This window comes from Neofelis nebulosa, chromosome 2, assembly GCF_028018385.1.
Source record: "Neofelis nebulosa isolate mNeoNeb1 chromosome 2, mNeoNeb1.pri, whole genome shotgun sequence".
Taxonomy (NCBI): Eukaryota; Metazoa; Chordata; class Mammalia; order Carnivora; family Felidae; genus Neofelis; species Neofelis nebulosa.
This window is the reverse complement of record NC_080783.1, coordinates 80,044,017-80,071,578: the sequence shown is the minus strand read 5'-3', so window position 1 is coordinate 80,071,578 and position 27,562 is coordinate 80,044,017. Positions and strand designations below refer to the sequence as shown.

The window sequence follows — 27,562 nt, the reverse complement described above, 5'->3', positions numbered from 1 at the left end:
CTGGAAGAATAAAGCAGAGGAAGGCATAAAAGGATTGGGCGGAGGTATTTGTCTTAAGGCAAACTCAATGTTCTTTTCACTAATCTCATCTCATAGTCACATTAAAAAAAATTGGTTTCAAGTCCTCTCTCACTTTCCAACACAACAACTCTACTATACTGAAATCTTAATGTTGTGAACCTAACCATGCATTTCATTTATTGTCTAATAATCCCTTTACTTTCTTCAGTATCTGTGTTGTCTTGCCAAAGCCCAGAAAATGAGGAACAAATTCCCCTCTGAAGGTTATAGAACTCATTATCAGGCTGCACTGAAAACCTTTCTCTACCATTTCTTCTACAGTGTCTCTACATTTCACCCAGACACAAGTCTTTACAATTTTTTAAGCCCTCAATTTCTGTAGTTTGGCTCACAAGATCTGTTTATGTCTCCTTCCCTTTCTTCTTTCATTTTTTTTTTTTTTTTGCTTAAGAAACATGCTCTGTATTGAGCACTTAGTTTGGCAGACACTTGGCTAGGAACAGAGAAGGGCAAAAGGCAGTCCTGACCTCTGGAGCTGATAGCTGTGAGGAGACTTTCGGGGTAGGGGATATGAAACCTGTTAAGCTGAAGTGGACGAACCACTTGCTGTTGGGTCTTAGATGCCTGGGTTGAAGTTGATACAATCCTGAGTGATATCGACAGTGCTCAGAGGCCTAAGATAAGGGGAGCAGCATATTAATTGTTCTCAAGGGTTTCCAGTCCTTTCTCCAAGTGCGAAGTCCTGGCCAACCTCCCACCCTTCGACACCTGGGGCCTAAATAAAGGAATGCAGATCCTCAGGAGCTACCTAAATCTACAGAATCACAATGTCTAAAGGTGGGGCCCAGAAATCTGCACTTTAATCATGAATATCCCCAGGCCATTGTTATGTACACTTAAAATTTGGAAACCCTAGGCTTCTCCTACCTTTCATCACTTCACTTTCACCTGAAGTAGTTACAAACATCATTGCTATATTCTGGAGAAGGAAATTGAGGCATAGAAAGGTTGTTTAATTTGCTAAAAATACAGAGCTAGGTTTTGAATATACAATAATCTAGACACAGCTCCTAGTCTTTTTAATTTTTTTTAATGTTTATTTATTTTTGAGACAGAGAGAGACAGAGCATGGACGGGGGAGGGTCAGAGAGAGAGAGGGAGACACAGAATCCCAAGCAGGCTCCAGGCTCTGAGCTGTCAGCACAGAGCCTGACATGGGGCTCAAACTCACAGACCGTGAGATCATGACCTGAGCCGAAGTCCGACGTTTAACCGACTGAGCCACCCAGGCGCCCCGATGCAGCTCCTAGTCTTAAACATTACAATATGGTCCCATCTCCTCTTACTATATGATTTGTTGCTAATATTTCAAGAAGCACAGGGCTTGGAGTTTGAAAAGAGTCTGAAGGCCCACTAAGTTTAGTCTGATGAACTTCGGCGACTCACTCACATTTTGAATTTCAAGTCCCTCGCCGTTTAAATTTAGGCCCAAACACCCCCACCTGCAAGATGCCCTGATGGGAGAGACTAAGCACCCGACAGAACAGGGAGGCGATCGATGATTTAGGCGCGCCGCTGCCTGTTGGATTGGCTCGAGGCTCTCCCGTCAGGCCTGCCCTGCTCCCGCGCGCTCGTGGGCCCGCCCCCGCTGCCATCTTGGCCTAGGCGGGAGCGAGCCGCACGCGAGAGTAAACAGCCCGAGCCGGGAAAGTCGAGTTCCGGCTTCGTCCGGGTGCCGCGGGTTAGCGGCGGAGAGGACGCAGTCCTGATCTTCATACGTGGGGTAAATATCTGGGTCACGGTGCTAGGCCGCGAGGAACCCTCAGTGAGGCTCACCCTCCGCCCCCTCGCGGCGAGGTGCCTTGCTCCCCGGGCTTCTCCCGCCCCCCGCGGGTCTCCTCCCACTGTTGAAAGCTGCCCGGGAAAGTGGTGGCGGGAGCGGGCCTGGGCCGGAGCGCAGCGTGGACCCGGCTGCGTGTTGCGAGGCTCAGGAGGAGGTTAGAGTCTTGGATTTGGGGGCCAGGGGCCAGGCATGTAGACGCAGTGGTGCAGTGAAGCTGGGGTCGGGCGCTCGGGTCTGGGGCCCGGACTCCGACCGAGCCACTGCGGGGCTGTTTCTGTCGGTCACTGGATTTTCTCCTTTTCCGGTTCGTGCCTCAGGGTGGCCGACATGACGGCCCCGGGTGCAAGCCCCCTGGCGCCGCTGTTGGAGACTTTGGAAGACCCTTCCGCCCCCCTTGGAGAGCAGACCGACGCTTACCTGACTCTGACCAGGTAAGGCCCGCTGGGGTTGGGGAGGAGATAGTTGCGGTGGGGCACGCAAAACAGTTTGTGTATTCTAGAAGTCTGCCTGCTATGAGGAGGCCGGGGTCGTGGGCAAGGTGGGGGGTGGTGTTGCGTGCTAAGTGACGTCCCCGGTGTAGCTGCAGCGCTCAGGGCGTGTGTTTGGAATGAGGAAGCCTGCACGTGCGTCTCGCAGGCGAAGCATTTTTTTTTTTTTTTTTTTTTTTTTTTTTTTTTTTTGCGTTAGAAGTGGGTGTGCTGGCGGGATGGTTTTCAGTGTAAGTTGCCCATGTATTTGGGACAACGTGGCAACCCAGAATTGCTTTTTTAATAGGGAGCAGTAACCTGGGTTTCATTTTTAATTGCAAATGCCTTGCAGTATTTTTTTCGTTGCAAATCATATTTTGCTGAATTATCTGTAGTTATTTGGAAATGCTAACAATTGTAACAATTGGCACAAAACTATAAAGGCACAGTAAATTTCTAGTAAATTGGTAATTGGAGCTAGGTTTTCATGTTTCCTTTTCACGTAGTGATACTGTCCAAATGTGTACACTCTGGATGCAAAAGTTATTCTTAGGGTTTTTTTTCTGCGTTAATTTTGGACATTATTACATGATAAATTGTATATACAGGTATTAAGTATTTTAAGCACTGGACCAAATTGGTAGAGTTCTAACAAATTGTAGAAAAGACTATACAAGTGAGTATTTTAGGGAATGATTATAATTTCTTTTGTGTGCCATTTGCATAACCTTGTGTTCTTTCTGCTTTTAAGTCGAATGACTGGAGAAGATGGAAAAGAAGTCATTATGGAAATTGAGAGAAAACTTTCTCGGCTATTCAGAGTTTTAAAAGTATGTCTCTGTTTATTGAATAGTTTTTACCTTGTGGGAAAAAGATTTTACCAGCTAACTCATAAGAACTTTGTTGTTGTTATTTATAATATTTATTTTTTCAGAGACCCAGTGACAGTGTGAGCAGGGGAGAGGGAGAGACGGCGAGGGAGACACAGAATCCTAAGTAAGCTCCAGGCTCTGAACTCAGTACAGGGCTGCAACCCGCCAACCGTGAGATCATGACCTGAGCCAAAGTCAGATGCTCAACTGACTGAGTCACCCAGGTGTCCCACTCAAAAGAGCTTTGAAATGAGAGGTGCCTGGGTGGCTCAGTCAGTGAAGCCTCTGATTCTTGATTTTGGCTCTGGTCATGATCTCATGGTTCCTGAGTTCGAGTTGGGCTCCCAGCTAACAGCTCGGAGCCTGCTTGGGATTCTCCCTCTCCTCTCTCTCTGCTTCTCCCTGCTCTCTCAGAATGAATAAATTCAAAAAATTTTTGAAATGAAACAAAAGCAGGATTATTTTGAGTACTTAATATGTATCAAGTACTTTTAAAATTAGTTTACATGTATTCTGCCACTTAATCCTCTGTCCCTATGAGGGTACTCTTTAATCCCCACTTTGTAGAAGAAATTGGTTTAACTTGCCTAATGTTGCCTATGGCTACATAATCTAAAACCTGTGCTTTTAATTTAAAAGCAATTATCAGAGATTATTTCATGTTTTCTGCCTTTTGATAGGAGTGTACTTCTGAGTAAACGATTTCTGAAATTTTGTCTTTGTTTTGTTTTTTTAAAGCCTTCATTCACCATCAGTTTTTGCCACTCTTGCCTGGTTAAAAAACTGTTATTGTTATCTTTTTTGCTTATTTTTCGGGAGGTGTTTAACATCAGACTGAGGACTTCTGTTGTTATCCTCACTTGAGTATACAATGGCATTGTGACTGCCCCTAACACCCAACTTCTAAATTCCTTGCTTTTTAGAATGAAAAGGTTGAACTGAATCTCCAGAGTTCTTATTTTTATGACTGTGTTTTTGTGCTTTAAAAAAAAGTATTCTGTCATATTTAGTGTACATTTTAGCATGATTTCTGCCTAAATGTTGAGGCATTTAAGGTACTCCTTATCCTTAAGTGTACCTCTTACAGTCCTCAGTGCTTTTTGTTCATGTAAGCAGGAGCTTTTTTGTGTAGTAGTTCAAGGCTTGTTAATAGTATTATTAAACAACGTTAATCGTATTGTCTCATTTTTTTTCCTTACCATTTTTCACATTCCAGCAGTATATTGGATGCAATGAAAACATGCATTTTTATAAATTTGGTGTTTGAGAACATGCAAGATCAGGAACTCAGTGGCATGCACTGTTAATAGAATTTGTAACTTAAATGCCTGATGAATAATTATTTGGAAGCATGTGGGTGGTTAATAGTAAAATCAACAGAAGCTTGACAATCAACAAAAGCTTTCTGGGTGAATTATTAAGCACCGCAAGGATAATTGAACTCCTTTAGAACAAGAACCAGGCTGGTCGAAATACAACATGTTTCTGTATTTAGAATACTGTTAGTATCAAGTCTAGGAACCCACAACATTTTTTTTAATGTTTATTTATTTTTGAGAGAGAGACAAAGCATGAAGGGGGGGAGGGGCAGAGAGAGGGAGACAGAGAATCAGAAGCAGGCTCCAGGCTCCAAGCTGTCAGTACAGAGCCTGACACAGGGCTCGAACTCCCGAACCTGAACCTGGAGAACATGACCTGAGCTGAAGTCAGAGACTTAACCCACTGAACCACCCAGGTGTCCCCCCCGCACCCCCCACCCAAGCATTCTTGAAGACAACACTGTTAAGGAATACTTTTAGGCAATATATATTTAATAAAAGTTGATCATAGATACTCTCCTGGAGATACAGCAGTAGCTCTCAAAGTCATAGGTGTTTAAGACTGTCTTTTTGTGGTTCTTTGAACTGGTTGTTCTGTTATCTCATATGCTCCAGAGTTTGGTCTTTTTTATTGTTTTGTTTAATTATAAAAGAGGTGTCCCAAGGAAGTGTCTGTTCATATACTTGACTATTTTTCCTGCTCAAGAGCAGCAAATAGCTGAGAATTCCTTGGATATCTGATTCAGAGCAGTGGGAGGATTTGAAGATAAATCACTTTGGAATAGGAAATGGTACCAAGAAAAACACAGGGTTACAAATAATTGTAGGGTTGGGGAATATAGCAAGATTACCTTTGACAGGTTTGGGATTTTACAGCTTTCACATACATAATATGGATTGGGCTTTGAATTCCAGATGGACGTTCAAATTTTCCAATCTGCAAAGTAGGGATTTCGTTTAAAAGATTCAGATAATGCTTAAAGCTTCTATCACTTTAGATTCTCAGTAAATGTTACATTCCAATTCCTCCCTGTCTTAGAGGTGTCACTCCACTCTAAAGCTAGAATGTCCGCTTTTGTCTTTGAGTCTTTTGCCTATCTTTTGTGGAGGTGTCTTCAGCATTTTCCATTTGTTGTCTTTTTGTATTGCCTTCAGGTGTGTGGAGTTGGAGACATTCTTTATCTTTTAAGAGAACACTTTTTTTTAGGGGGTCTGTATCTAGTGCCATTCTTCCTTTTTTGGCCAAGCTATGTACATGACTCCTGATTTTATTCCTTTTTTATCTACTCAAACATTTGATTGATTAGGCTAAAATAATTTTGTTTTCTGGTCCACTTTTGTTCCTTAAGAATTTATTTACGGTTGTAATTGTTTGTAATAAATGTGCTTTTTGTTTTTACAGATTCACATTTCCAGTCAAAACTCAGACCTCAGTAGTGCTGCTCTACAGGCCTTGGGGTTTTGTTTGTATAATCCCAAAATTACCTCAGGATTATCAGGTAAATTTATTATGACTTAATATTTTTTAGAGTTTATAAATATAGTTTGGTATGTTAAAAGTACTGTTACTTTTCTATTAGTTTTGTGATTTGTAATCTAGGATTTGCTTTTGACAAAGAAATGATGTTTTGTCATCGTTAGAAGATCTTTTTTCTAGATGTAGCTTTAACTCTGATACCATAAAATTTGCTCTAAAAAGAGCATGTCTATTTTAAAAATGATTGCAGTGAAAATTGAACCTTTTCCTGTATAAAGCATATCTGCTTTAGAAGTTAGTAATTTAGATGGTCATTTATTGTAGTATAAAACAAGCATATGCACTAAGGAACATGCTGAATTGAAAATCTTTCACGTAGTGGTATTGGGGTAATTTGGAACCAAAAGTAGCTAAGTTTTCAAGTAATCTTAATTATTCTTTTGTAGTTTGCCATTTTATTTTATTTTTTTAATTTATTTGAGAGAACAAGAGAGGGGCAGAAAGGAAGAAAGAGTCCCAAGCAGGCTCTGTGCTCACAGCGTGGAGCCTGATTGGGGGGGGGGGGGGTTCAAACCCACAAACCATGAGATCCTGAGCTGAAACTGAGAGTCTGACTCTCAACCCACTGAGCCACCCAGGCTCCCCTGTAGTTTGCCATTTTAAGGCAAACCTTGGAGGTGAACTTTACAGAGGGAGAAATCAGGGATAGGGAATAAGGATTCCTTAAAGTTATTACCATCTTTCTTTCTGAAGGTATAAAGTTTCTGCCCATTCTTTTTTATATGTGGAAATGTTCCCAATCTAAAGTAGAAGTTGTTCATTTTAGAGCAGAGGTATAGGATTTATAACATCTTGCCAAAATTTGTCTTATATGTTCAAGGCTATTAATGATGCCTATACAGTTTTTTCAGTTGCACATAATTAAATCTATTTGTTTTCTCTGATAAAGTTTTGTGTTTTGGGAAGAAGTTTGATACCAACATTGGTTCACTGATCCTAATCTCTGGATATGCATTTAATTTTTTGACAATGTAGAGTATGTTTTGCTCTATTTCTATATTTGAGATTTTAAAGGATATAAACTGTTTTACATAATTAAAGCTGCTTGTTTTTCAGACACAGATATTGAAGAACTGCTTTTAAAATTGAATGATCGTGTTAAGAGCTCAGACAAAAATGTACGTACTAGGGCACTTTGGGTGATATCCAAGCAGACGTTTTCCACTGAAATCATTGGCAAAGTAGTGAGTATGGTTTTTATATAAGTTTTCGTAACTACGCACCACTTAAAAAATTCAGGTTTACTTGATTTGTATTTATTTGGTTCTGTCTTTTAGGTATCCGCTATAATTGATTCATTAGAAATAGTATTTAATAGAGGAGAGCTGCATTCTGCTGTTGTTGATTATGAAGCATTAAATGTCATCATAAGGTATGAGTTTGCTGCTTTGGAAGAATAATTGCAGTACATTTAGAATTCACTTCAAAGAGTGGACTTTGGGAACTTGAGTTAGACATTTAAAGAACGAAAATGTCTTCTAAAAGTCTCAAGGAGAAAAGATAACAGGAAAAAGAAGGAATTAGATGAGTTTAAATTAGTAGGTTTCCTTGTTTATTTTTACTGAGTCATAAAAATAAAGTCTTGGTTGGGGTGCCTGGCTGGTTCATTTGGTAACGTATGCAACTCTTGATCTTGGGGTCATGTGTTTGAGCCCCATGTTGGGGAGAGAGTGTACATAAAAATAAAGAAAAAGTCTTGGTTGTGCTGATGCTGGTAACAGTACTGATTTTAAAAATTATTTCCATTAAAGCTTTTGCAAGAGTTTAAAGAATAATAGGCTTTCAAGTAGACTTAGGGGATATGTCAGAAGGCAATAACAGTGACTAGCAGCAAATGGGAGAACAGGAAAATCCCCTAACTTCCTATCCATCCCTGTGCTTTAAAGGACATACTAACAGCACAAAGACTTTGTTGCTGTGATTTGTCTTACGTCATTTTTCCATTCTTTAAAGTTTTCTTTAATTGTTAGCTATTTGCCTTAACTCTACTTAGTGTTCTGATGCCCTGAGTGTTGCTCACATGTTACCATTCTCTGGCTATCTTCTAAAAGAATGTTAAATTCAATTGTATAAAAACATTGATACTAGGGATGCCTGGGTGGCTCAGTTAAGTGTCCGGCTCTTGATTTTTGGCTCAGGTCACGATCTCACAGTTTTTGAGATTGAGCCTCGAGTTGGGCTCTGCACTGACGGTGCGGCACCTGCTTGGGATTCTCTCTCCCTCTTTCTCTCTGCCCCTCACCCGCTTGCGTGTGTGTGCTCTCTCTCCGAATAAATAACCATTAAAAAAAAGTAATATGGAAATCTACAAATTAGCAAGTAAAAGTTCGATCTGTGTGTGTGTATGTGTATATGTACATATTCTGAAACAAATGGACCGTACTAGGTATATTTCTTTGTGCTACTTATTTTCCTAGTAGTTTAGACATAAAAGGTGAGGTCAAGCTAATTTATTCGTTGACTTTTTTATTCTAGGCTAATTGAACAAGCCCCAGTTCAAATGGGAGAAGAGTCAATTAGGTGGGCAAAACTGGTCATACCTTTAGTGGTTCATTCTGCCCAAAAGGTACATTTGAGAGGAGCAACTGCTTTAGAGATGGGAATGCCGTTGTTGCTTCAAAAACAACAAGAAATAGCATCTATCACAGAGCAGCTTATGACTACTGTAAGTATTACTTTAAGGATTTTTTTGGATACTGAATTGTAAATTTCTGGCCCAAGCTTAGAGCTCATAGTGGTATCATTTCATTATGATATAGGAAGTTCCTCTTCGAATAAAACATAAGTAATTGCTTAAGGTAGTGTAGGCACACTGCTCCTAGATTAAGGAAGGAGTGTCTATTCAGTGTTTGTAGGATCTAGGCATTTTACTTCATCACCAATGAATAGTGATTGAAAGGGATTGCATTTCTTTTTTATTTAATGTTTATTTATTTTTGAGAGCAAGAGAGACAGAGCATGAGCAGGGGAGGGGCAGAGAGAGAGAGAGAGAGAGAGAGAGAGAGAGAGATACATACAGAATCAGAAGCAGGCTCCAGGCTGTCAGTACCGAGCCCTACGCGGGGCTTGAACTCCCAAAATGTGAGGTCATGACCTGAGCCGAAGTTGGGACACTAAACCAACTGAGCCACCGAGGCACCCCGAAAGGGATTGCATTTCTGGAAAAGGGAGAACATTAATTTGAGTGCTATTTGGATTGTTTTACACAATCTCAGTAGGTATAAATTTAAAGCACATAAGTGCATATAATGTATTGTTTACTAATAACTTTTCCTAATAAGCTTTTCTATCTTTATTTCTTGTAACAAATATTTATTTAGCACCTGTATATGCCAGGCATTGTTTTAGACACTGAATATAGCAAAGAACAAAAGGAACTTGTGGAGCTTATTGTCTAGTGGGAGAGGCAGTAAAGAATACAGTATATTCAGTGAAGAACATGATGGAAAACAGACTAGATGAAGAGTGCCATTGTAGAGGAAGGGTGTGGCAGTCAGGGAAGGAAAAAGAATAGGATATTTGAGCAGTGATTTGAAAGTGGTACAAGAATTAGCTACTTGGATAATATGGAGTCAGTTAATTCCAGGCAGGAGAAGCTGAGAGCAAAGGGCCCTGTTCTGATGGTTGTGTGTTAGTCGGTGTTCAGTGAACACTGGCAAGGGCAATATGATAGAGTGAATGAGGGTGAGAGGATAGGAGATGATGTCAGAGGAACAGAGGGCCAAATCACATAGGACCTTGGGGGGGATATTGTAAGGAATTTTTCACTTTCTTTTATTGAAAACTGTATTTGAAGGTTTTGAGTATTGAGCGTTATATGTACTGACTTGGGCTTTAAAGGGATTGCTGTGCCTGTGTTGAGAATAGACTCTAGAGGAGTTGAGAAGAAGGGAAGGTACTTCAGAGGTAACTTCAGTAATCCAAGTGTAGTGAGGGAGCCTTCCAGATTTTTAAACCTGGGATTTTGTTTATTTTTTAAAATTCGAGAGGCCTTATGGTAATGTTTGGAGACTACTAAAGTAGCTCCAATGTCTTTGCAAGTTTTTTTATTTTGATAAATTTATTTTCCAAGAGTATATATAAAATTCTTCATAAATTTGAACTTAAATGTTCTCAGGTGTCTGCTACCCATGAAGCTGTTAATGTATTTTTAAGTTAAAATGTTATCATTTGAACTCTTATGGTATACGTGCTGGTTTTCTGGGAAACGTATATTGGTAGAAGAAAATTAAGCTCAACTGATAGATGGAGGAATGGCCAGATTTGTGATAAGACAGTTATAGTAAGATGTTAATGGTATGTATTTATATTTGGAAATTCAATGTAAAACTTTCAGCTTTGCTATATACTTGGGAATTTTCTAATAAAATATTGGGAAAAGCTATTCAACTAAGATAGTCTGATACTGCATATTTTGTTTTCCCAAGAGTCTTTTGGTAAATATTTTTGCATTTGTTTGCAGAAATTACTTTCAGAACTCCAAAAGCTATTTATGAGTAAGAATGAGACTTATGTGTTAAAATTGTGGCCTTTGTTTGTCAAACTTCTTGGGAAGGTAAGTCCACAGATCTTGAATATCTCATAGTTTATACATGAGTTTCTTTCGTCTCTTAACTTTACATAGTGGAGCTGATCCTATAGATGTAAATTCAGCTGTTTAATAAAATTTGTGTGCAAACCCACTGTAAATACTTTTGCTTTTCCAGTCAATTGCAAATCTGCAAAATGGCAAAAGAGATCCACCCCAGCGTGCAGGTTCCCAGCTGAGATAGAGCAACGTTATGCTCTGCCTTTTTATTTGAGCTCTCAGTATTCATTTGTAAACAGGTGTCCTTTTCATAATCCGCTTGGTGACATATTTTCCACATTTTGTGCTTTTTCTTGGTGAATTTAGTTTTAAATGACCCTCAGGCTTAGTGCCAAAGTGTTGTCCATGATTCTTAAGCACAGGAAGATTATGTGATGTGCCCTGGGGAGAAATTATATGTATTATTTTTAAAAATTTTCTTTAATGTTTGGATTTATTTTTGAGAGAGAGAGAGCGCATGCATGAGCGGGGAAGGGACAGACAGAGAGGGAGACGCAGAAAGTGAAGCAGGCTCCAGGCTCTGAGCTCAGCACAAAGCCCAACGCGGGGCTTGAACTCACTGGCCACAAGATCATGACCTGAGATGAAGTTGGACGCTTAACCAACAGAGCCACCCAGGCGCCTCAGAAATTACACGTATTAGATAAGCTCTGTTCAGGCATGAGTTACAGTGCTGTTGGCCGTGAGTTCATTGTTCATGAATCAACAATACATACGGTATCTTTAAACAGAAATAAATATAATATTGATGTTGATTGGTTGACAGAAAAGGTTCTCATAGGAACCTAACCTGCATCTTCCCTAGGAGCAAGGGCTCAGTACTTGCTAACACAGTGTTTGCAGTGGACTTTATAGAACTTAATTTTGATGAATAATGAGGATCAACCACATGTTCTGTCTTCTTTAAGCCAGGTTTTTTTTTTTTTAAGTTTTTTTTTCCTTTTTAACGTTTATTTATTTTTGAGACAGAGAGACAGAGCATGAACGGGGGAGGGTCAGAGAGAGGGAGACGCAGAATCTGAAACAGGCTCCAGGCTCTGAGCTGTCAGCACAGAGCCTGACGCGGGGCTCGAACTCACAGACCGTGAGATCATGACCTGAGCCGAAGTCGGCTGCTTAACCGACTGAGCCACCCAGGCGCCCCGCCAGGTTTTTTTTTTAAGGAGAGGGGAGGTGTTTTCTTTGCTGTGATAAATAAACCTATTTATCGTAACCGTCCTACGTACATCTCATTGTCATTAAATATATACATAAGTTTTGTAAACGTCACTATTATCTATACCCAAAACTTTATATTCTCCAACAATTTTATATATGTTAAGCAAGAACTTCTTTGGTCTCCTAGCTCCAGCCTCTGGTAACTGCTGTTCTACTTGCTGTCTATGGATTTGCTAATTCTAGGCATCCCACATAAATGGAATCATGCACTATTTGTCTTTCTATTTATGGTTTATGCTAGACATCATTTTTTCAAGTTTTATTCATGTTGTAGGAATTAACTAAATTTCATTCTTACAACTGAATATTTCATGGTGTATAACTCTGTTTACTCATTTGTTGACAGATATTTGAGTTGTTTCTACTTTTCAGCTATTGTGAATAATTGCTGTGAACTTTGGTGTACAAATACTTTTGTATTCTCTACTTTTCGTTCTCTTGGATATATGTGTAAGAGTGGAATTGCTGGTTCCAAACTGTTTTCCACAGTGGCTGCACTATTTTACATTCCTACCAGTAATACACCAGGGCTCCAATTTTCCCACATCCTTGCCAAACTTGTTTGTTTTTTTTTGTTTTTTTTTTTTTTTTTGATAGCCATTCCAGAACGTTTTGTTTTATAAAACTGGGCCATTTTCATGTTTTTGACAATACAGTAAATAGTTCTCTTGGTGATTGCAGACATACAAGAAATAATCATAGTAATGGTGGGTTTTCCTGATTGGTGTGCAGTCTTCAGTAATTGTAAAGAGTTACTTGTATGTAACTGCTGTCAAGCCAGTAAGACCGCATCTCTGCATCCATCATTTTCAGGATTGCTAGTAACTTGGGCATATTTCTCCAGAATAACCTTACGTGTTTGTTGTGTCACAGGACCCAGCTTGCTTACATCTTTGTCCATGACAATACCTTTGGTAGTAATACCCAAAGTTGTATATAGTGGGGATAAAGGGTTTTTCTTTATACCATATGATGAGGTAGAAGGTGACTTTCAGGCTGAGCTGTATTATGTCGGCCTTCTTGAAACATAAGTCTATTGGCCTAATGAATTTTTCACATTTAGGTGATTTTCGTATAAAGCCGTTTCCAGTGGAGCAGACTAGTTATAGCAACCAACCTCTTCTTTCCCTTTCCTGTTTGAATAACTTAGAATTTCTTTCTTCCTGGGCATTAACCTTGGGCAGAGGGCCTTCCCATTTTCCTGCTTCCCCTTTCTGGTTTTAATCATATTTGAAAGTACTTTAGCTCAGGGCTGTCCCACTGTGTCCAGTAGATAGCAGGTACTATTCCCTGTGAATCTTTTAGTCACTCTTAAGTTTGGTGTTTCCCTTTAATACGTTTTCTTAATCATAATTTTTATTTGTATTTTTTTTTTTTAGCATGGTGCTGTTTATGGTAGTGCTTAGCTTTCACACCAGTTTGAACATTCTAGAGCTTTCCTTTTGGTTTTTCTCATGGTAATCCAAGTGATATCCATAGTAGTTATAGTGTAACTCAATAAGTTGTTTTGTGGCTGGTGGGTTTTTTTTTTATAGAGAGCAAGAGCACTGGGGAGTTGTTGGGGGAGAGGGAGGGAGGGAGGGAGGGAGGGAGGGAGAGAGAGAGAGAGAGAGAGAGAGAGAGAGAGAGAGAGAGAGAGAGAGAATCTTCAGCACCCTCTATGCCCAGCACAGAGCCCGATGTGGGGCTTGATCCTAGAGCCCCACCGTGAGATCATGCATGGCCTGATCTGAAATCTAGACTTGAATGTTTAACCAACTGAGCCACTCAGGCAGCCCTGCCCACTTTTTATTTGGGTGGTTCATTTTTGTTGTTGAGTTGTAGGAGGAGTTCTTTATTTTGGATGTTAACCCTTATAGGTATGGGATTTTCAAATATTTTTTTCAAATATCTTTTCAATTGATAATATCCTTTGGTGCACAGGAGTTTTTAGTTTTTAAGTTTATTTTGAGAGAGAGAGAAAGTGAATGAGCAAGGGGAAAGGCAGAGAGAGTGAGAGAGGGTATCCTAAGATGTGGGGCTTGAACTCACGAACTGTGAGATCATGCATGACTCAGGCTAAATCCAAGAGTTGAATGTTAAACCGACTGAGCCACCCAGGTGCCCAGGAGTTTTTAGTTTTGAAGTCCCATAAAAATTAGATTTTCTTTAATTGCCTGTGCTTTTGGTGTCATAGACATGAAATTGTTGCCAAATCCAGTGCCATGAATCTTTTTCCCTGTGCATTTTTGTAGGATTTTTATAGTTTTAGTTCTCATAACTTTTTATATTTGATTCCTTTTGAGTTTATTTTTGTATTGTGTTGAATCTGTAGATTGCCCTGTGTAATAATTGACATTTTAATGGTATTAAAAAATCTTTCTATACATGAACATGGGATGGTTTTCCATTTATTTAGGTCTTTTTAAATGTTTTTCGGCAATACTTGATAGGTTTTAGTGTACAAGTCTTTCACCTCCTTGGCTAGATTTATTTCTAAGTTTTAATTCTTTTAGATGCTATTGTAAATGGAAATACCTGATTTCCTTTTCAGATTGTTCATTGCTGTTGTGTAGAAACACAGCTGATTTTTGTGTGTTGATCTTGTATACTGAATTTATTAGCTCTACTAACTTTTACTTATGGATTCTCTAAGCAAGTTATTTTTTGTTATTTATATTCTGTTCAGTTTGGATGTGATTTACAGCCGGTTGAGATTGTGGTTTCATTTTTAATGTATTTTTCCTTGTTATTCATAATTTACTTGTCATCTGTCCATTTTTCCCTTAACGTTTTGTCTTTTTGAGTATATTTTTAAAAACTATTTTTATTAGTTTCAGGGTTCAACATTTCTTTTTTTTTAATTACTGATTTTCTTACGGATACCGTTATGTTGGTAAAATTTGAGATTTTTCTTAAACCTTCCTCATTTTCTCTAATGTCTTAGAAATGTTCTGTGTTATGCATTATGTACTTTATGGAGCCTTATATTTTGTGATCTTGAGTTTTGAATGTACGTATAAAAATCAGTACATTTTAAACTTAAGTTTTTAAGACTTTACATAGCTAACACTGAATGAATTAGGTTAATAATAGTGCCTGTATATTGTTTTAGTCAGGTAAATAACTTTCTAATGATTTTTCATTTTTAGACCTTGCATCGAAGTGGGAGTTTCATTAATTCTCTATTACAGCTGGAAGAACTAGGATTTCGTAGTGGAGCACCCATGATTAAAAAAATAGCATTTATTGCCTGGAAGAGTTTAATAGATAATTTTGCTTTGAATCCAGGTAAGTAAGTCTTATTTAAAATTTTTGATTTTTCTATGGGTTTCACTCAAGCAAGATGAAAAGAACAAAGCTTTTCTGATCTTTTGGGCTTTATATTGAAATAACCTGTTAAATATATTTTTTTTTTATTTTAAGAGAATAAACTTGTAGCTAAAAATAGAATTTAAAAGGATAGGCATTTTTGAAATTTACAGCTAAAAAATTATGATTGCTATGGAACAAAAGTATCAGTGACTGATGAACTTTTTCAGGACCTTTGGAACAGTACCTAATAGTGGGTCATTGCTACTAATGTGTAGAATTGACTCCTTTTGATTTACTTTATCTTCCTGTTGCCTAGCGGAGGTGTTTGATATATAGTTGACCCTTGAACAATGTGAGAGTTAGGGGCACCAACACCCCACCACAATTGAAAGCCTGTATATGACTTTTGACTCCCCCCACATTTAACTACAAGTAGCCCACTGTTGACCAGAAGCCTTACCAATAACATAAATAGTTGATTAACCTGTATTTTGTTTATGTATTGTAAACTCTGGTCTTAGGATAAAGTAAGCTAGAAAAAAGAAATGTTAAGACCATTAAGAGGAAATATCTTTACAGTACTATAGTGTAAAAAAAAAATCTGTATAAGTGGACCAGTGCAATTCAAACCTATATTGTTGATGGGTCAACTGTAAATTTGAGAAAGTATGTAGCCCAAAAGTAGATCAGTGTGAGTACCCACTTACCTTAGATACAAACAATATTAGATGTTTATAAGATCTGCTAAGTAATGTTGATTTCATGTTATATTTTTCTCTGGTGAAGATCATTAATCCCTTTTTCCTTAGTGTGTTTTATAAAGTGATTATTTTTATTACCTATAATTTCATTGAAAATGTTGGTAAAAGTACATTGCCAGGCACAAATTGTAAATGTTACCTTTTTGTTTATGAACTGATAATGCAAGTTAACGTTCTGGACTAAACCTATTGGACTTGTGTAAAAGTTGAGTGTTAAAGCATAAAATAGACATAAAGAAGGTAAATAAAACGCTATCTCATTTGAAATAAGTCCAGAGTTAAAAAGTCTGGCCCTGGTATTATGGATCCAAGAAGTCTTAAGGAATCAGCTGCCTGCCTTTCTCTTCTGTTATCTTCAGTATGCCTTAATTATAGACTACAGGAAAGGGAGAAGGCAGAAGAGCAAAAATGAATTTCTTCCCAGCTGAGCCATCTATCTCTAGAGCTTTCCAGAAATTCTACATACACTTCCCTTTAAATCTCATTGGGTAGAATGGCTAAATGGGAGACTGAGTAAAGGAATAAAATATTGGGTATCCATCACTGTCCTGAGTGAAAGAGGTAACTAAAAATATGGTAACTGTCAGTTTCTGCTGTAGGGATATTATTGTAGCACTCTTCTCATAAGTACAGTAGGAGTTCAAAAAGGATTAGAGTATTGTTTGCACAGTGGTTTGACTTTATTTTCTTTATAGAAATGTTAATTGTGCAACCTAAATGGCAAAGTAACTGTCAGAAATATTAATGCCATTTCGTCAAATAACACAGCTGGACAGATGTTTCAAAATCCCTATTAAGTCTTTTTGATAATTTACTTGAGCACAGAGGTCTTTTTATGTATCCCCAGTTGTTACACTCACATGGAATATTAGGCTGAATGGTTTGTTGTGGAGGACTATCCCATGTGTTGAAAGAAGTTTAGCAGTATCCCTGGGTGCATTCTAGATGCCAACAGCATTCTCTGTACCTCCTGCCTCTCCGGTCTAACAGCCAGAGATGCCATATATGTTGCCAAATGTCTCTTGGGAAAATTGTCCCTGGCGCACACACAGTATCTAATAAACATTATTTATTCTATTTATTTATTTATGGCCATCTTAAGTACAGTCTAGTTGTATTGGAGTTTGTCAAAGTGAAAATTTGAGGTGTAACAAGAACAGTTGGTGGTTTAAAAAATTTTTTTATAAAGTATTTTTTATTTTTAAGAGAGAAAGCACAAGCAGGGGAAGGGCAGAGAGAGAGGGAGACACAGAATCTGAAGCAGGATCCAGGCTCTGAGCTGTCAGCATATAGAGCCCGAGGCGGGGCTCAAAGTCAAGAAACATTAGATCATGACCTGAGCCGGAGTGGGACGCTTAACTGACTGAGCCACCAGGTGCCTCCCAAAATAATTTTTTTTAATGTTTATTTTTGAGAGAGAGAGAGGGAACGTGTGAGCTCCAGGCTCTGAGCTGTCAGCACAGAACCCGACACGGCGCTCGAGCACATGAACTTTGAGACTATGGCCTGAGCCGAAGTTGGACGCTTAACCGACTGAGCCACCCAGATGCCCCTAAAAAAAAATTATTTTTAATCTATTTTCTTGCGATGATAAAAGGAGACTTAAATACTTAGTTTTAAAATTTAGTTTTTAGCAAAACCACAAAATTTATCTTAACTTCTTACATGTTTTTGCCCATGTGCTTATTTTCTTTTAAGAAATATTATGCAGTGCGAAAAGACTGAAGTTGTTAATGCAGCCTTTGAGTTCCATCCATGTGAGAACAGAAACTCTAGCACTAACAAAACTAGAAGTCTGGTGGTATTTACTAATGAGACTTGGACCTCATCTTCCTGCTAATTTTGAACAGGTAATATAAGTTTTGGCTCTAATGATTGGAGTTTTTTAATGTGTTCTTAAATTCTTAACAGTCTATTCTTTCAGTATTACATTTGCTGTGTTAGCAGATCACAATATATAAAAAATCTTTTCTTCCTAACACAGAATTTTTTATTTCCCTCAAAAGATTCTCCAGTTGTGTGAAATGGAGCCTCTAAAGCTTTCTCAACCAGCAAACACTCAAATATCTAAAGTCATTTTGAAAGATTTTTGAAAGGAAATTCCATAACATTTAGAATGTAATTGAGAATAAAATCAACATTACTGAAATAGAAATCAAGTGCTACACTTGGTTGATAAAAGTTGGATCAGTTCTTATTTTTTTGTAACTTTCTAGGCTACAAAATGGTAACAAATTCTCTATCTAATCTGAGGACCATAGGCTTTGGCCCTCTTCCTCCTTGCTGGTCAGGTCATGCTGGCAGCCGCTATGGTGGACCCACTGGGGCCCAGCAGCAGCTTCTCCACCCCCCTGCTGGCACCATTTTGCCAATTGCCCTTGCTGGCATTTAGACATAAAGTTTATTTAATCTTACTTATACTTCCTTTATTTTTGCAATGAATCCCATCTTTGGTTTCTGAATATTTGTACAATAAGTAAAAAAAAAGGATAGCTCTGATAATATCTTTTATCTTTTTCATTTCTTTATCTGGGTTTTTGGAGTACATTTTACTTTTTACTTTTAAATCTGTAGTCTTAGTCTTTTTGTCTATATACACAATTGCACAGCAGTGAGTATAGTATATTCTTGGGGTTTTGTAATATACTGGAATTTTTAGCAAGTTTGTAAAATTTTAATTAACGTATTAAAGATTTTAAACTTAATAGCATGAGTTAGAATTGGGCATTAATGGTGATATGTAACTTGAGATCATAATTTTTCCAAATTCTACCATTATGAGGTCCTAGTAGGCTTATCTTACCCAGTTGTCCCACACATTCATTGGTTCAAGTTATGCATTGGCTAGATTTGATTGGTACTGGAACGATCTTAGAAAATGAGCTTGAGGTTGTCTTAGTTTATATTTTCTTAGGGTGAATTTTTTAAAAGCTTAAAATGAGTCTCTACCAATAGCATTAAAACTCAGGCATTATTTACAGATATAATTTCCCATTTGGAATTTAGTAATGAAACTTACAGGTATTACACATGGCAAATATAGTTGTAATAAAAATGTTTACTTTTCCAATTTTAGTATTTAGGCAGTGCATCCAAACAGCCAGTAGGATTCAACATATCAAAAGAATTTAGATTGCTTCTTAAATTTAACTGTATTATGCAAGACTTTAAAAAAATTATGGATAATTAGGTAGTTTAGAGATAGTTTCCCTTTCTTTTTGTTTTTAACCCCAATAGGTGTGCGTGCCTCTGATTCAGAGTACAATAAGCATCGATTCTAATGCTTTACCTCAAGGCAGTTCATCTCGTGTAGCTACTTCTCCCGGTTTAAATCCCATGACTCCTATACACAAAGGTAAGGTAGACATACTTGGTTCTTCTTCTGTTTTTAAAAAGGACTTGAAATGAAACCTTTGCTAAGTGTTATTCATATAAAGTGAAGCACTTTGTAATTTTGGCTCCCTTATCACAAAATCCATTCTATACTTTTGTTTTCCTTATGTGTTACTGTTGTACTTGCATTGTTGTAGTTGAAGATCTGCGTTTTTCTACTGTATCTGTGAGATATATTACAAATGACTGTTGAGTTTGTTTCAGAACCAGAACCTTAGAGTTATTAAAAACAACAGATCTTAACAGATGTTTTTTAAAAAGTGGCTTAGCATATATAGTATTGAAAGAAAATGATTTGCTGTATATTATTTTGTTATAGTCAGATTTTTATATTTAAGTGTTAGAAATGTGTGCATATTAATATTTCATAGTATAATTATCTTCATTTAAGTGGTATCTGACAGAGGCACCTGGGTGGCTCAGTCAGTTAAGCGTCTAACTTTGGCTCAGGTCATGATCTTGTGGTTTGTGAGTTCAAGCCCCAAGTTGGGCTCTGACGCTCAGCCTGGAGCCTGCTTCAGATTCTGTGTGTCTCCCTCTCTCTCTGCCCCTCCCCACTCATGCTCTCTTTCTCAAAAAATAAGTAATAAAACATTAGAATTGGTAAGTGACAGTAATCTTGTTCTTAACCTACTAATTAGGAACTCTTACAGGTTTTAAACAAGAACTCAACTTTTATTTGAGAAACAAAGTATTTACTTTTAAAAATACATTTCACTGAAATGAAGTAAACAAAATATGTTCATTTGGTTAGCTAATTTAGCTTATGTAACTTACCTTTTTTTTTTTCTTCTTTCTTTTTTTTTTTTTTTTTTTTTTTTTAAGGTGCTTCCCCATATGGAACTCCTGTAACTCCTCGGATGAACTTAAGTTCAAATTTTGGTGGAATGGCCACAATCCCCTCTATTCAACTTTTGGGACTTGAAATGCTGCTTCATTTTTTGTTGGGTCCAGAAGTCTTGAGTTTTGCTAAGCAAAACAAACTTGTACTGAGCTTAGGTATTTACTTTTTAAAAACTGTTCAGATCATAGTACATTGGGGTGAGAAGACATGCTTTTTTCCCCCACAGCCCAAATATTCTGTAATTCTGTGTGATATAAGCATAAATCTTTTTAATAGAAAACACATGTCGAACCACCTAAAATTTTATATTGATACATTTATTTCATAAAGCTTTGGATCGGCATAATTGTCTTTTTTTTCTTTTTTAGAGCCACTCGAACATCCATTAATCAGCAGCTCTTCTTTTTTTTCCAAACATGCAAGTACGCTTATCACTGCTGTTCATGATAGCTTTGTTGCGGTTGGAAAAGATGCTTCTGGTAAATACTTAAGATTTTTTTGTTTGTTTAAACCTGTGTTTAAAAAAGTAGAATAGGAAATATTTACATATTGCCATCTTTTGCCCAGATTATGCTGCAGGACCTTTACATATAAATCATTTAATCCTTAGAATAACCTTTGTTTTTTAGATGAGGAAATTGCGTTGTACATAGAAGTAAATAACTTGTGTAAAGTCACATAGTAAGTGGTGGAGCTGTGATTCAGACCTGGGCTCTGTGGCTCCAGCTTCCACACTCAAAACTCCTATGTTTCATAGCCTGTCAGATATTGTGAAGAAATTTCAAAAATGAAATCGTTAGCTATTTAACTGGCTGGTTTTCAGTTGTCCTTTTGAATCTATTTTTTTCCTTCTGTCAGCAGCAAAAGGTGTTCAATAAAGAAAATACAGGTACTAGAAAGGAGAAAATAATTATCCTTAAGTTCCATGACTCAGTGTTAATGTGTTACAGTTTGAAAAAACATTTCTTTAAACAGTGTTGTGATAGTGTTTCATAAACTGATTACAAGGCTGAATATTATAAGAATTCTATTTTAGACTAAGAATTGCTCAACTTCTTTAGCATAAGGGTAAAAGGGTGAGCCTCTATAGTACTGTCTGCTTCATTTCTAAAGTTTGTTTTGTTTTGTTTGGCAGAGGCAGTTGTCAATGCTATTTGGAAGGAACTAATTAGCTTGATGAAATCAATCATTGAATCAGGTAACTACTGTAATACTGATCAAATAATTTTTATAGAACTCAGTGAATTGTTTGGCTTTTATAAATAAAATTATTTTAGAGTCAGTTTTTGAAGCATATAGCTTCCAGACTGTAATTTTCTTTTAAACGAGGCAATTTATTGATTTATTTTAAAAATTAACCTTTCTTAGCTAAGTATATGTTTTTATTCCTAAAAATACTGTATTTTCACCCCTAAAAATACTTGCATGTTTAGAACCACATTCTTCCTTTTCCTTTTTGATAGGTAACAAAAAAGAGAGACCAGGTTCTGAAGTTTTGACCCTCTTACTAAAATCGTTAGAAAGCATAGTAAAGTCAGAAGTATTTCCTGTATCAAAAACATTGGTAAGTAAGATAATTCATGCTGGAATTTAAAAATCATATTCTGAAATTGAATTTTTTATTGGAAAAAATACTACTTACACAGACCATGTTTTGAGAAGGCATTTTGTATCAAGTATTTATCAGCAATTTAGCCCTGTAATAAATGTTATTCCATTGACTTCAGAGTCGTCTGAAACCCCAGTAAATGACTATACCAGCAATACAGAAATACTCCATTTTCATAAGAATGAGCCATACAGAGAAAATTGGGGTTAAGAACATGAACTGTGAACTGAACTAAACATTAATTTTATAAGATTGCCTAGCTCCACTAATTGTTAGTTTGTACATTTAAGCTGGTAATAATCTTTGGGACTTGTGCAATTTAAATTAACCCTCCTTAACTGAGATAAGTACTTTGGTATTAAACACTTTTTTTTATCCTATAGTAGAGAAGGAAAAAACCAATTGGATATACTTTTTTATAATAGTGAGTCTCCCCAAGATAAACTGCAGATGAAATAGACTGTACTTAAATTCCTTCTGAGTCTCTGTGTACTGGGACAGTGATAACTACTATGGCAGTAGATCATAGTGGTTAATAGCAAGGGCTCTGGAGCAGACTAGGTTGAATCGCAGCCAAATTATTTATTAGCTGAGTGAACTTGGGAAGTTTATCTCCTCCCTTACCTTTTTTTAAGGGAATGTAGTAGTAGTTTTATGATTAATACGTGAAGGGCATGATGAGCCAGAAATGAAATAAATGAGTCCACAAATGCAATTTATTATTATTATCATCATTAGTGTTTGATTCAAATGAGAATGTGAAAACATATTCACCAACATAACCTTTTCTTTTCTTTTTTTTTTTTTTTAAGTTTATTTGTTGAGAGAGGGAGGGAGGGAGAGAGAGTGCACACTGGAGGGGCAGAGAGCAAGAGGAAGAGAGTATCTCAAGCAGGCCCCACACTGTCAGCACAGAGCCCGATAATGGGGCTTGAACTCTAGAACCCTGAGATTATGACTTGCGCTGATACCGAGAGTCAGATGCTTAACGTACATCCACCTAAGCGCCCTAAACTTTCTATTATATCATTATGTCACTGAAGTTAAAGTCGTTCAAGTTAATACCAGTACAGTATTTTTGGATGGCAGTTTGATAGGCTCTGTCACATTTGAGAGGTGTGTCTTTATTTTTTTTCTTTCTTGTTTGTTTTACTTTTATTTACATCCAAATTAGCATATAGTGCTATAATGATTTCAGGAGTAGATTCCAGTGATTCATTCTCTATGTATAGAACACCCAGTGCTCATCCCAACAAGCGTCCTCCCGAATGCCCCCTACCCATTTAGCCCATCCCCCCCACTGACAACCCCTCCAGCAACTTTCAGTTTGTTGTCTATATTTTAAGAGTCTATTATGTTTTGCCTTATCCTTGTTTTTACATCATTTTTGCTTCTCTTCCCATATGTTTATCTGTTTTGTATCTTAAAGTCCTCATATGAGTGAAATCATATATTTGTCTTTCTCTGACTGGCTAATTTTGCCTAGCATAATACCCTCCAGTTCTATCCATGTAGTTGCAAATGGCAAGATTTCATTCTTTTTGAGTGCCATTCTTTTAATACTTCATTGTGTGTGTATATGTGTGTGCACATCTTCTTTATCCATCCGTGGACATTTGGGCTCTTTCCATAATTTGGCTATTGTTGGCTCTTTCCGTAATTGTGTGTGTATATGTGTGTGCACATCTTCTTTATCCATCCATGGACATTTGGGCTTTTTCCATAATTTGGCTCTTGTTGATAGTGCTGCTATAAACATTGGAGTGCATGTGCCCCTTTGAATCAGTACTCCTGTATCCCTGGGATAAATACCTAGTAGTGCAATTGCTGGGTTGTAGTGTAGTTCTATTTTTAATTTTTTGAGGAACTTCCATACTGTTTTCCAGAGTGGCTGCACCAGTTTGCATTCCTCTTTTTCCGCATCCTGACCAAATTGCCTGAGTTGTTTATTTTAGCCCTTCTGACTGGTGTAAGGTGGTATCTCATTGTGGTTTTAATTTGTATTTCCCTGATGGTGAGTAAAGTGTTGAGCATTTTTTCATGTATCTGTTAGCCATCTCGATGTCTTCTTTGGAGAAGTGTCTGTTCATGTCTTTTGCCCATTTCTTCACTGGATTATTTTTTTGGGTGTTGAGTTTGATAAGTTCTTTATAGGTTTTGGACACTAACCTTTTATCTGAGATGTCATTTGTAATAAATACCTCCTCCCATTCTCTCAGTTGCCTTTTAGTTTTGCTGATTGTTTCCTTTGCTCTGCAGAAGGTTTTTATTTTGATGAGGTTCCAGTTGTTCATTTTTGGTTTTGTTTCCCTTGCCTCCAGAGTAAGAAGTTGCTGCGGCCAAGGTCAAAGAGATTTTTTTGCCTTTCTCCTGTAGGATTTTTTTTTTTTTTTAATTTATTGTCAAATTGGCTAAAATACAGTGTGTGAAGTGTGCTCTTGGTTTTGGGGATAGATTCCCGTGGTTCATTGCTTACATACAACAACACCCAGTGCTCATCCCAACAAATGCCCTCCTCAGTGCCCATCACCCATTTGCCCCTCTCCCCCACCCCCTTATCAACCGTCACTTTGTTCTCTGTAAGAGTCTCTTATGGTTTGCCTTCTTCCCTCTCTTTTTTTTTTTTTCCCCCTTTTCCCATGGTCTTCTAAGTTTCTCAGGATCTACATATGAATGAAAACACGTATCTGTCTTTCTCTGACTGGGTTATTTTATTCAGCATAATACCTTCCAGTTCCATCAACGTTCCTGCAAATGGCATGATTTCATTGTTAATCATTGCCAAGTAGTATTCCATTGTATATATAAACCACGTCTTCTTTATCCATTCATTCGTTGATGGACATTTAGGCTCTTTCCATATTTTGGCTGTTGTTGAAAGCACTGCTATAAATACTGGGATACATGTGCCCTATGAATCAGCACTGCTGTATCCTTTGGATAAATTCCTAGTAGTGCTATTGCTGGGTTGTAAGGTAGTTCTATTTTTAATTTTTTGAGGACCCTCCACACTTTCCCAGAGCGGCTGCACAAGTTTGCATTCCCACCAACTGTGAAAGAGGATTCCTGTTTCTCCATATTCTTGCCAGCATCTGTTGTTTCCTGACTTGTTAGGTTTAGCCACTCTGACTTGTGTCAAGTGGTATCACAGTGTGGTCTGATTTGTATTTCCCTGATGATGATTGATGTTGAACATCTTTTCATGTGTCTGTTGGCCATGTCTATTCATGTCTTCTGCCCATTTCTTCTTCACTGGATTATTTGGTTTTTTGGATGTGGAGTTTGGTAAGTTCTTTATAGATTTTGGATACTAGCCTTTTATCGGATATGTTATTTGCAAATATTTTATCCCATTCTGTCATTGCCTTTTGGTTTTGTTGGTTGTTTCCTTTGCAGTGCAGCAGCTTTTTGATGAGATATGTTGAGTAAGAAATGGCTACAGCTGAGGTCAAAGATTGTTGCCTGTTTTCTTCTGTAGGGTTTTGATGGTTTCTTGTCTCACATTTAGGTCTTTCATCCATTTTCAGTTTATTTTTGTGCATGGTGTAAGAAAGTGGTCTAGTTTCATTCTTCTGCATGTTGGTGTCCAGTTCTCCCAGCACCATTTGCTAAAGAGACTTGTCTTTTTTCCATTGGATACTCTTTCCTGCTTTGTCAAAGATTGTTTGACCATCCATTTGTGGATCCAGTTTCGGGTTCTCTATTCTATTCCATTGGTCTATGTGTCTGTTTTTGTGCCAATACCATACTGTCTTGATGATTACAGCTTTGTAGTAGAGGCTGAAGTCTGGGATTGTGATGCCTCCCACTTTGGTTTTCTTCTTCAGTATTACTTGGGCTATTCGGGGTCTTTTTGTGGTTCCATACAAATTTTAGAATTGTTCTAGCTTTGAGAAGAATGAATGTGTAGATTGTTGGGGTAGTATTGACATTTTAACAATATTTATTCTTCCAATCCATGAGCACGAAATGGTTTTACTTTTCTTTGTGTCTTCAATTTCCTTCGTAAGTTTTCTATAGTTTCCAGCATACAGATCTTTTACATTTTTGTAAAATGTATTTTATGGTTTTTGGTGCAATTGTAAATGGGATCACTTCGTTGATTTCTCTTTCTGTTGCTTCATTATTGGTGTATAGAAATGCAACTGATTTGTGTGCATTGGTTTTTGTACCCTGCTACTTTGCTGAATTCAGGTATCAGTTCTAGCAGCCTTTTGGTGGAGTCTTTCGGGTTTTCCACGTAGAGAGTATCCTGTCATCTGCGAAAAGTCAAAGTTTGACTTTGCCAATTTTTATGCCTTTTATTTCATTTTGTTGTCTGATTGCTAATGCTAGGACTTCGAACCTATGTTAAGCCACAGTGGTGAGAGGGACATCCATGTCACCTTCCCGATCTCAGGGGGAAAGCTCTCAGTTTTTCTCCATTGAGGATGATGTTAGTGGGCTTTTCATATGGCTTTTATGATGTTTAGATATGTTCCTTCTATCCTGACTTTGAGGGTTTTTATTAAGAAAGGATCCTGTATTTTGTCAAATGCTTTTTCTGCATCTGTTTACAGGATCATATGGTTCTTATCCTTTCTTTTACTAATGTGATGTATTACATAGATTGAGTTGTGAATGTTGAACCAGCCCTGCAACCCAGGAATGAATCCCACTTGGTCATGGTGAATAATTCTTTTTATATGCTGTTGAATTCAATTTGCTAGTATCTGGTTGAGAATTTTTGCATCCATGTTTATCAGGGATATTGGCCTGTAATTCTGCTTTTTTGTGGGGTCTCTGTCTGGTTTGGGAATCATGGTAATGCTGGCTTCATAGAATGAGTCCGGAAAATTTCTTTCCGTTACTACTATTCGAACAGCTTGAGGATAGGTATTCTCTCTTTTTTTTTTTTTTTTTAAATTTTTTTTAACGTTTTATTTATTTTTGAGAGAGAGTGCGAGTGGGGGAGGGGCAAAGAGAAAGGGAGACAGAATCTGAAGCAGGCTCCAGGCTCTGAACTGTCAGCACAGAGCCAGACGGGGGGCTTGAACTCATGAACCATGAGATCATTACCTGAGCCGAAGTCGGACGCTTAACCGACGGAGCTACCCAGGTGCCCTGAGAAGGATAGGTATTAACTCTGCTTTAAATGTCTGGTACAGTTCCCCAGGGAAGCCCTCTGGGCCAGGACTTTTATTTGTTGGGAGATTTTTGATAAATGATTCATTTTCTTCACTAGTTAATGGGGGTCTCTTCAAATTTTCTGTTTCTTCCCATTTGAGTTTTGGTAGTGTGTGGGTATTTAGGAATTTGTTCATTTCTTCCAGGTTGTTGTCCAGTTTGTTGGCATATAATTTTTCATAATCTCTGATAATTGCTTGTATTTCTGAGGGATTGGTTGTGGTAAATCCATTTTCATTTGTAATTTTATCTGCTTGGGGCCTCTCTTTTTGAGAAGTCTGGTTAGGGGTTTATCAATTTTGTTTTTTTCAAAAAACCAGTTAGCTCTTAGTTTCATTGTTCTGTTCTACGTTTGTTTGTTTGTTTGTTTGTTTGTTTGTTTGTTTTTTGGATTCTGTGTTTATTTCTGCTCTGGTCTTTATTATTTCTCATCTGTTGGCCTTGGGGTTTCTTTGTTGTTCTGCTTCAGCTTCCTTTAAGTGTGCTGTTAGGTTTTGTATTTGGGATTTTTCTTGTTTCTTGACATACGCCTGGATTGCAACGTATTTTCCTCTTAAGACTGCCTTTGCTTCATCCCAGTTTGGGCTGTCATGTTTTCAATTTCATTTGTTTCCATATATTTTTAAATTT

At 37.6% G+C, this 27,562-nt stretch overlaps 1 protein-coding gene across 7 annotated transcripts in view; it reads left to right on the top strand.

The window, feature by feature from the left end:
• The first annotated feature begins 1,667 nt into the window (after positions 1-1,667).
• RIF1 (replication timing regulatory factor 1) overlaps positions 1,668-27,562 on the top strand; it is a 74,592-nt gene continuing 48,697 nt past the window's right edge. For 5 of the 7 annotated variants that reach the window (XR_009257532.1, XM_058715309.1, XM_058715310.1 and 2 more), the window contains exons 1-15: positions 1,668-1,804; positions 2,182-2,295; positions 3,083-3,161; positions 5,925-6,021; positions 7,116-7,243; positions 7,337-7,431; positions 8,535-8,724; positions 10,522-10,614; positions 14,997-15,135; positions 17,619-17,770; positions 19,158-19,275; positions 20,139-20,312; positions 20,526-20,636; positions 21,293-21,355; positions 21,621-21,721. Coding sequence is in view for 6 of the 7 variants with exons in the window: in XM_058715309.1 (XP_058571292.1) it covers positions 2,192-2,295; positions 3,083-3,161; positions 5,925-6,021; positions 7,116-7,243; positions 7,337-7,431; positions 8,535-8,724; positions 10,522-10,614; positions 14,997-15,135; positions 17,619-17,770; positions 19,158-19,275; positions 20,139-20,312; positions 20,526-20,636; positions 21,293-21,355; positions 21,621-21,721 (1,644 nt within the window). In the remaining variant the exon portion in view is untranslated. The other 2 variants (XM_058715308.1, XM_058715312.1) reach the window with 2 other exon arrangements.